Raw genomic sequence first — 10205 nt, forward strand, 5'->3', positions numbered from 1 at the left:
GAGAGGCCATGCTCAGCTCCTGCCAGCATTGCTGCTAGACAAGGAGTTTCACCTCTTTGTTAAGAAATTTGAAAGGCAGAAGTCACATTTACCCAGGAGAATACATTGTAATTGATATTTTATGGATAGATGCTGTGCTATTTTGCTTAGAGATGTCTACCAAATAGGAGGAAGTATTTTTTAAAGTCTCCTAGTAACATTGCTGTCGAACTCTGCTACACAAAAAGCTGGCTTGAACATCTCTAACACACCTTGAATCATTATTAGCAGTGACCCCTTTAATTTATAAATATAGATCCTTTAAATAGCCACATACCTAATTTTAAACGTAAGTAGTCTCCTGTGCTCAGTGTTAAGCTGGTGTGTAGCTGTTATCAGAACTGGGGCCAGGAAGGTTAATTCATGCTTTGCAGACACAGTTCCTGGTCTCAGATGGAGTTCACTCTCTCCGAAAGCCCAGTCTTCAATGTGGTTGCGTCTTCAGGCTCTGCTAACTCTTCTCAGCAGTGCCCAGCTCGGCAGCCCTTCCCAGCACTGTGCTCCAAGCCAGGCAGATCAGGGAGAGGTGATTATCAAGCCTGTCTTCCTTGAAATGCTTTTGATAGCGAGATCTGATTATGATGTGATCTACTTAACCAGAGATGAGCCTTGGCTGGGGCTCCTGCTCTCTGTGCTGCAGTGAGGACTTGGCTTAGGAAAGCTGCTGGCGTCTTGCAAGGGCAGGAATGTTTTGGGGACCCAGACACTGAAGGTATGACATCCATGTGACGTGTTAACCTGTTCAGGTCTTGTTTGGAAAAGTAGATTTGGGAGTAGTGTGGTACTGAGGCAGTATTCAGAGTGTACTTGTAGTCCGGTAGGTGGGAATGTTTTGTTTATCAGGAAAACTCTGTTTCAGCTTCAGACATCATGTCCCACAGTCATTTTGCTTCCCCAAGGAGAGGGTCACTGACATCCACATCTGTAGACAGGATATAAATACCCTGTGAAACAAAGCAGCTTCGCTGCTCTCCCTCCCTCCCCTTGCAAACTTGCACGCGGTTCTGATCTGGTTAGACCTGTGGTGACTCGGGTCTGGTTATCAGGGGTGTTGTACTGCATCTGGAGTTGGTTAGAGGTGATAAAGCTGGGTCTGTGGGACACCCTTTTGAAGAGCTAAGCCTTGCATTTGAGCACTTTGAAATTGGGCTGAGGAATATTCTGGGCTGAGCTGCATGAGAGACCCAGAGAAATCGAGGCTGGTCTCAGACCTGGTGAGGTTGGGAAAGTATCGGGTTAAATCCGATCATACCAATTGCTGAGAGTAAGGATGGCTGCTGGATGTCTCATCCTCTTTAAGGCTGTGAAGAGAGGCCCTGGCAGCCCTTTCCCAATCACAGGTACTCAGGGGTGCAGGATGTGCCCATCACCATCAGCTCTGCGAAGGATTTCAGAGAGTGCACTCGAAGGTTTATTTGCCGCGGTGGGGATGATAGTGACTGCAGCTGCATCTCCCCCTCGTGGAAAAGACAGCAAAGATGGGGTTTGTGGTAAGTCTGCAGCCACTGGCCAGGGATGTCTGTGCATGAGATGGCACCCAGGAATCCTCACGTGAGAGAATTTCTGCTCCCTCTGACCAGCTGCTGAAAGGATTTCAGAAAGTTATTTCCATCCCCTCGGATAAAGTCACCATCCGTTACTGTGACTCTGCATGAGACCTAAATATGCCTTGGGACACTGGCCGTTTGAATGAAAGACTGAAAAAATTCCTCACTTTAGGGTGGGCTTTTTTTCCAGATGATACCATTTTCTTAGTACATCTGCCTACTACTGACCTTAGGAAAATGAGAGCAGTTTTCTTTGTGTGGGCCAGAGCTTGGGAAATAAAAGCTGTGATCCACAGAAAGTCAGTAATCAGAGAGGTGGCTCAGCACCTGAGAAGCACTTGAGAGCCACATGTGATTATTGGATTATTTTAAGGCTATTAGAACTGCCTTACTATGCTCTGTGCCACATGACAACCTGCATATGTGTGTACATATGTATATATGCATATACACTGTTAGCCTATACACATTTATACATATATCATAGAATCATAGAATGGTTTGGGTTGGAAGGGGACCTTCAAGATAAGCTAGTTCCAATGCCCTTGCCATGGCCAGGGACACGTGTACATCATCTCAGAAACTAAAATAGAAGCAGCTTTCCTCCCAGCAAGTAGTATTTTTGTATGGTTTAAAGCAAGAGAAGTCTCCAGTTACAATTGTGTGCTCCTGAAGGAGCCACGTGAGCAACCTCATTCATGTATTGATGGCTGTGAGAAAACAAACAGGTTGTCACAACAAATGTTCCTAGCCGATTCCTAAAATGGCTTCTGTACCATGAGGGTTTTGTGTCCAAATGTTGGGTTTTTTTCTGCTCCTGTTGAAATGCCAGTTCTTAAGAAGCACTGAAAATCTGGAACAAATCCAGCACTTGTCCCTAGGGATGTTTGAAAATTCATGCAACTTCTAAAATTCACACAAGACAGACAAAGGAAGGATGCTTGTGATTCACTGTTACTTTGGAAACAGTCTTTGAGTAATAATTTCCATCATGTTTTCACTCTTCCCTTTTCCTTTCCAGGGAGTGAAGCTGATTTTAGCTCTTCAAGCAGCACGGGCAGTATTTCAGCGCCTGAAGTCCGTATGTCTGCTGCTGCAAGCAAAAGATCTTTTTCTCGCAAGTAAGCAAAGCAATTTTTCCTGGATCTTGGAAGTGTTGCCAGTGCAGAGACAGACTACTGTGTAAGGTCTTGCAGCTAGTACATGCAATGCTAGGACTGTGAGTTTTAAAACAGTTGGGGTAGCGTTATGCTCTCGGGTAGCACTTACACCAATGAGAACTGTGATATGAGAAAGAAAAAAATAATAGGCTGTATTTTGAGCACAGAAATTATCAGTATGCTAAATCAGTTGACTGGGGGTTTTTTTGTTGTTTATTCCTAACAAGGATGTGAGATACAATCAGGTAAGGCAGAAAAGGCATTGGCTGGAGTGGAGGAGAAAACAACTGGGTATATGTTAGTTAAAAGCAGTACTTCTAACCAGTTAACCTTAACCTTTTGGTCTTACCAATTTGTTCTCTCTCTGTAATAAGCTGTCAGCTCGGCACGTATCTTTCCAGATCCTGACCTTATTTTTTGTAGGAAGAAGTAGACAGTATTGCCTTTAACACTTTTTTCTTAAACACCCTTGCCTAACCTTGATATAACTAAAACTGTATGAAAATAATAAAAAAAAAAGCAGTCATCTATCTAAATGACCCTTTCATTAAAGATTTCTGTAAATTTTCTCCCTATTATGTGTGACTTGCAAATCTAGACAGCTTGCGAGTACGGCGGCATTTGGATGGAGCAGCACATGTTGTGCTCTGCCCACGCAGTCCCTGCTGGTTACATTTTTTGGAGTAGGAGGAAAAAGTTCAAATCTGATAGGACTAGTGTCCTGCCCTTTGTGGAGGAGCTGGCAAGCAGGCTGGGACCAGCAGTGGGAACCCGTATGCTTGAGTCGTATGGACGTCTCCAAGGTCGCAGTGTGCCCCAATGTACAGAGATGGGCAGAATGATGCAGCTTAATGAGCAGTTTCCTATCTGTATCATGAGACTGTTAGAAAAATAAACATTACTTAAGCACTCTCTAGAGTAAATCTAAGAAGGAAAGGCACTGGCTGTGGGAAAAGATAGTACTAAGTATAATATGAAGCCCTAAAATCACCTAACTTTCAGTAAGATCATGCATCATTTCTTATATGATTGTGTATTCAAATAAGATTTTTAATTAAAGTGTACTGACCTATTTAGAATTCCTCTACAATAGTGCTCCTTCAAATGCACTGCAGTGTTATGCACAGTCTGTGCAGGTTCTGCCTCACCAGAATTGATGCTGTACTGTACAGAGGGGAATGAGATGTCCCCTTTGCCATATGTTCTTTTTTAACTGTTTGACTTGACTTACTCTGAAACATTTCAGTGTTGTCACAAACCACAGTCCTGCACTTCATTGTAAAATACTTATAAAATCACCCAAACCGCAGCAGTGTGATGAAGGTTTGCTGAAGCCACTCAACCATCTGTTCCTTATAAACTGTTCCATTTTCAGAGAAGGGAGGAACCCAAATCAGACAATTTTAAGAAGATATTTTGCTTCATAATTGTGTACTATTTAATTTTTTTTGTTGTTCAAGCCTTCTCTTTTGCCAGCTGGATTTGCCGTTTTCTGTATTTTTTCAAACCTGCCCTTTCATTACAGTTTAGAAGAACAACTTCCATGGGAGGATGAAGGTAGCAGCGTAGTAGTGCAGGAAGGCAAAGCGAGCGAGCAAGCGAGGAAGGCGGCTGGAGAAGCTGTCCTCAGAGCGCCCCGGCCCTTGGGCAGCAGTCGGGCAGTGCAGAGATGAATTGCTCGCAAGCACACACAGTTGACAGTCAGATTATTTAATACAGACTGGGAAAAGAAAGGCAGACATGTATGAGAGAAACTGGAAGGAGAAAGAAAAGGCTGTGCTTTCCTTTGTCTATTTTAATCCCATTTCAGCCTGCTCTCAGCGGGGTTCAAACGATATCTAAGCAAATGAAGAGCTGACAATGGCAGCTGAAGCCCCCAGTATGCCAAAGGCAGGAAAGACCAGAGGCTCAGGCAAAATCTGTTTTCACTGCACGCTGTGGTCCCTGGGGCTGCTTACTGAGGAGCGTGAAAGCAGCCCTGCAGCAAACCTCCCGGCTGGGCACCTCTCCGCAGGCCTGGCCGGGGAAAGCTGAAGCGTGGTTCCTTTGGCACTGGGCCAGGCTGTGGTCCTCTCATTACTGAACCGAGTCAGGGGTTCAGGGAACGTGAATGATCGGGTGGAGTCACCGGGACCCGCGCTGTCCACGGAGAAATGCAAACATGGCCGAGGTTCCCCTAGATGAGGTAATTCAGAGTAAGAGCCCCCAGGCAGTGAAAGAACACGCAGTGGCTGATGACTTTAGGACTTTCTTTCTTCCCGGCCACTCCCAGTTAGCTGTCCGGTTTAGTGTTCAGACAACTTTGTGGGTTGCGTGACAAGGATCATCCAGTTGGCTTTAACCATTTTGGTTCCCTTCCAGACGTGGCCCTTATGGTTGGAATAATGGATCCTTATCCTACAAGTCCGGAGCCAGCCCACCTGCTTCCCGTGAAAAGGACTCTTTGTCAACACTGTGCAAAAACCAGCTGAGTCCTCCTAACATCCACCAGAGTTACAGGGCTTCTTCAGCCAGCAGCAGCAGCAACTCAAGCTCATACAAGGGAAGTGACAGCAGCCCAGTGACCAGGCAAGTCTTTCTTTCAGCATCCCGGTGTTCAGCGCGCTCACTTACCTCCTCTGCTGTCTGGCTTGCCGAGCAGGTCACCTTGCTCCTCAGCGTAGGTGTGACTCCTCATGTTGGTGGCTTGACAGTCAACAGGGTGCTCCATCCCGTGTAAAAGCTTGATTCTTTCAGCACTATCAAATTCAAGGGTACTTTTAGCCAAAGCCCTTTGTAGTTGGTCTTCACTCCAAGGCAGGCTCCTTCATGTCCGTTCTCATGTGGATTTACTGCTTCTTTCGTATGAGGGTCCTTTTGCTTTGGAGAGAGTTGGGTGGGGTAGTATGGAAAACAAATTCACCCTGCCCAGCCTTAGGCACCTCCCTGGGCAGTTTCCTGTATGGAAAAGGAAAGAGATACCTGCCAGCGCACGTGACGTGCGTTGCAGAGAAGAAATTGCCACCACACTACTGCTGCTGTTTCCCAGTCTCTCTCTGGCTCTCTCTCTCTCACGCAGCTTAACAGCCGAGCATGTCAGATGATACACACCCCAAGCTAGATAGGATGAGTCTCGGTTTCAGGGTGCACAGTTTCATAACTCAGGTGTGGAGCTGAACTCAGCCCGTACGCTGCCTCACAGGGCCATCTCTGCAGCTGGGTGCCCTTGCTGGTGGCCCAGCTGCCTGCCTCTGGGGACGCCACCCGCTTCGGGTGAGGGGATGTCTCGGGGTTTTAAAGTTAAATGTCTCGTCTGATCAAACGGCACTGAAACCAATAAACTAGTAAATAGTAAATTTTGGACTAGAGCCAGAAATGAGCCGTTTCCTCAAGTACTTTGATTTGCCAGAGGGAGTCACTCATGCAAATGCCCCAGATGAGCCAAGTGTAGACACAGCTTTGTATCCATCAATGGGATGTTTTTCTTTTTTCCAGGACTAAAGAATCTTAGAACCACAGAATGGTTAGGTTTAGAAGGGACCTTAAAGATGGCCTAGTTCCAAAATCCACTGCGGTGGCAGGGACACCTTCCAATAGACCAGACCACTCAAAGCCTCATCCAGTCTGGCCTAGAACACTTCAGGGAGGGAGCATCCACAATGTCTCTGGGCAACCTGTTCTGTCGGAGTGATGTGTTGTGATGGTTTGTTTTTTCCTTTTCAGACGATCAGGGAGATACAATTCTTGTGGTGACAATCACAGCATTAAACCACAAAATCCAGAGCAGTATTTGACTCCTCTGCAGCAGAAAGAAGTTACAGTACGGCATTTGAAAACCAAGCTGAAGGAATCTGAGAGCAAACTTAAAGAAAGGTATATTTCACTTCAAAAAGAGTTAGAAAGATTTCTTCAGGAGCATGTAGGGGTGGGAATCCTGAACAGTTTTACTCATTTCTTGTCCATGTAAATTGTTCATTAAGAAATCTGAAATACGATCAGGCCGATTAGGTGGTTTTCAGGTGTTTCAGGTTTCATAGCACGCTCATACCTTTGACACAGGCCTTTCTAGTAGGCTCTATTTTCTAGTAGGGCCCCTCTCCCTACTTCCTTGCAAGTCAAGGCAGCAGCCTCTGGCTCCACGCTGGGCAAAGCAAGGCAGGTGCCTGCAGCTGCGGGCTGTCCTGCTGTCTGAGCCCAGTGTTGGCTCTGGCTGCACGTGAGGAGCTGCTGGTGGGCACGGGGGACGCATCCACGCATCTCCTTTCCTCCAGGGCGAGGCCGCAGGCGAGATGTTAAGCACTGTACTGGTTAGACCTGACCTACAGGTCACCACTTGCACCTCAAACTGTCCAGGATCACGGCATAGCCCACCAGACTGCTGGCTGTGTGGTGAGGTCGGTGACTCCAGTCAGCAATCAGCCGGCGTGTCTTGGCAGCGGCTCACGCCCCTGCCAGCTCACCTCCCTGCCAGCTCTCTCTGAGGTGGCAGCAAATGGTGGGTGGAGGCATTTGTCTCCTCCTGCAGCATCTCTGCAGCATAGCCATCCCAGTGTGTGGAGCCTCACGGTGGCTCTTTCACTGACCAGTCAGCAGAAGTGTTACAACATGTGTATTTTGCTACAGGGAAACAGAAATAGAAGAGCTCAAAGCTCAGCTGGGAAGGATGAGGGAAGACTGGATTGAAGAAGAGTGTAATCGTGTGGAGGCGGAGTTGGCCCTAAAGGAAGCAAGAAGTGAAATTAAACAGCTCAAGCAGGTTATTGAAACCATGAAAAGCAGCTTGTCTGAAAAAGACAAAAAAATTGAGAAGTACTTCACAGACATAAACATTCAGAACAAGAAACTGGAATCTTTACTAGAGAGCATGGAGATGGCTCAGAACAGCTCCACGAGGGATGGGCAGGGCCTGGAGTACGCCTGTGACTCAGAGGGGATGCCAAACAGCCTCCTCACAGAGGACCCAGCTCTGGAGGAGGTAGCAGATAGCGAGCTGCTTCTAAATGAGGACTTAGCTAACAGGACTGATGCATCTGAAGAGAGTTTGACCACCAGAACCTCTGAGCTGACTCATCCAGCTGCCTCTACTCGTGCTATGAATAAAGAGAGGCCAGAAAATGTTCAGAATGAATATCTAACTTCTTCCCAGGAGGAGAAGGAGAAGAGCAGCAACATGATGAATCGAGTACAGGCCGTCCAGACTGATGTGGTGCCATACAGCATTGATGTGGAGCAGCTCATTCAAAACATCTTCAGAGCTCCAGATGCCTGTCCTCTAAGCCCACCTTCTTCACTGAAGGAATTGGGTGAGTTTTCCCCTGGAAGCTTCAGTGATTCTGGTATTGTAGTGGACTTAACGCCAACTGATCCAAACTCTGCCATCCTTCTGTCTCCTATGGAGTCTCCATGCGGGAAGGCGGAGCGTGGAGTTAGTGAAAATGGTTTCATGAAAGAACTTGATTTTACAGAACCTGATGATGATGAACCTTGTGAAACCTTTGGGTATGTTAATACTTTCTCTCAGACAGGAAGAAAGACAAGCTACTGGAGCAGCAGTCTCCTCAGAGATGTCGTGGCTCTAGCAGCCCCTGTTGTGCCCACTCTCGTATGGGCTTTCAGTACTCAGAGGGGAGGAACAGGTCCCGTTTACAATATTGGCACATTGCTTCGTGGTTGCTGCCTGGTGGCCCTGCACTCCTTACGCAGTGCACCCTTCAATATCAGCGCCTGAAGTCCACTCTGTCCCTGAGCACCAGCTGGCTGAGGCAGAGAGAAAGAGGGATGAGATACATCAGAAAAAGTTCTTGTATATTCTGGCAGAGTCCCTCATTTTGGTTTTGACTGTTTGATTTGCACTATAAATTGGTTCAAAAACATGTTCTTTGTTTCAAAATAAATAAATAAACCCCCCTGAACCCTGTAGTTCCACAAGATGTTTTTAACAGTACTGCTGCCTACGGGAACCGTCCCCCTGCTCCCAGGCACCCTGTCCCTCTTCTGTGCCAGTGGCTTTCTGATGCCAGCGCATCCGCACAGGGAACGTGACCAGGGAAACCAGGGGGAATCCGAGCTGAGTTAGCGTGAAGCTCAGGCGCTTCCCCCGGCTGCTTCACTGAGCACAGGTACAAGCGCTTTGCACTGGCTCGAGGGCAGCGCGAGATGCGCGCGGGAACAAACGGCCAGAGAGAGGTGGGGCATTTCTTTAGGCAGCACAAACCTAAAACACTTGTGAAACTACAGTGCTAAGTAAGGGACACGGAGACTCCTTCCCACACGTACTCCAGAAAGCATGCCAGCGCCTTCCATTTGTTGTCCAAAGTGTCGATTCAATTAGAGGTAAAACCCACGTTCCCCAGGCAGCTTCCAGCACATCGTTCGTGCCTGTCTCGTGTAGTGCTCTTCCCAATCGTACAGTTGCTCGAGCATTTCACTGGTCTTGTGCGTGTACAGGGACTGTAACCAAAAATGTGCGTTGTTGGGAGGCTTGAGACCTGTTACAATGGTAAGTATAGGCGTAGGTACACTTTGAATGTTAATGTTGTCTTAAAGTCTTAATGTATTGGAACCTGATAGTCATTCGAGCCCTTGGAAATACTAGGCATAACTGTATTGTGTTTTAACTTATTGGGTATTTAATTGTTTTATTGTAAATTACCTTTATAAGTTCATTAAAGCATGTTTGAAATGTGAAACATGTGCGAGTCTTTTATTGTAGCGAAGCTCTACAAGGAATCCTGTGTCAGCTGAGCTGAGGCACTGTGTCACGGCATAAAGAACCATCAGGACCCAGAGAACAGGGTTAGACTGAGCAAACCTAATTTCAGCTCCAAGCGTGAGCGCTCAGCCAGAGAAAAAGGCTCCAGTCCGTCTGCGGACAAAAAAAAATCAGCTCGCTTCCAAGCCTCCACCTTTCCTCCTCCAGACTGCAAGGATGTAGACAGCTCAAGGTAGCCTTTGCGAGAAGAATCATAGAATCATAGAAATCTCCTGGTTGGAAAAGACCTCTGAGATCATCGAGTCCAACCATACCTGTCCGCTACTCAACCATATCTCTGAGCACCTGTGACAGTTCCACTGTGCTAGCCCTTGGCTAGCAGCCAACACAGACATGCACCCATTTCCCCCCCACCCCCAGGGAATAGGGGAGAGGATTGGGGGCAAGGAAAAGGAGGCTTGTAGGGTGAGATAAGAACAGTTTAATAACAGAAATAAAAGAAAACTTAAAAAAAAATACTAACATTAAAATAGTAGGGATAATGATAACAGTAATAAAATATGCAAGTGAATCATAATCAGTGCAGCTGCTCACCACCCGCCGACCAAGCCCGGCCCGTTCCCAGATAACGATCCTGGAGGAGCAACAATCCCAAACTGAAACCGCAATCCTGGAAGAGCGAGAGCCCGAGAAAAGCCAGAGAGATTCCCCCCCTTTCCAGTCAGTCCTGGTTAACATACTAAACATGACAGGATATGAGATGGAATA

The 10205-nt window shown here is 46.9% G+C and overlaps 1 protein-coding gene across 1 annotated transcript; it reads left to right on the plus strand.

Annotated features, from left to right (window-relative positions):
- The first annotated feature begins 1231 nt into the window (after positions 1-1231).
- On the plus strand, positions 1232-8453 carry SYBU (syntabulin). The gene is made up of 6 exons (XM_029085136.1): positions 1232-1253; positions 2608-2707; positions 5108-5314; positions 6449-6598; positions 7349-7841; positions 7875-8453. The coding sequence occupies exons 2-6, from the start codon at positions 2670-2672 to the stop codon at positions 8451-8453; spliced, it is 1467 nt and encodes a 488-aa protein (XP_028940969.1). The 5' UTR covers positions 1232-1253; positions 2608-2669.
- Positions 8454-10205: the final 1752 nt, after the last annotated feature.

The sequence above is a fragment of the Antrostomus carolinensis genome, unplaced genomic scaffold (genome assembly GCF_000700745.2).
Source record: "Antrostomus carolinensis isolate BGI_N321 unplaced genomic scaffold, ASM70074v2 Scaffold43765, whole genome shotgun sequence".
NCBI classification, from domain to species: Eukaryota; Metazoa; Chordata; class Aves; order Caprimulgiformes; family Caprimulgidae; genus Antrostomus; species Antrostomus carolinensis.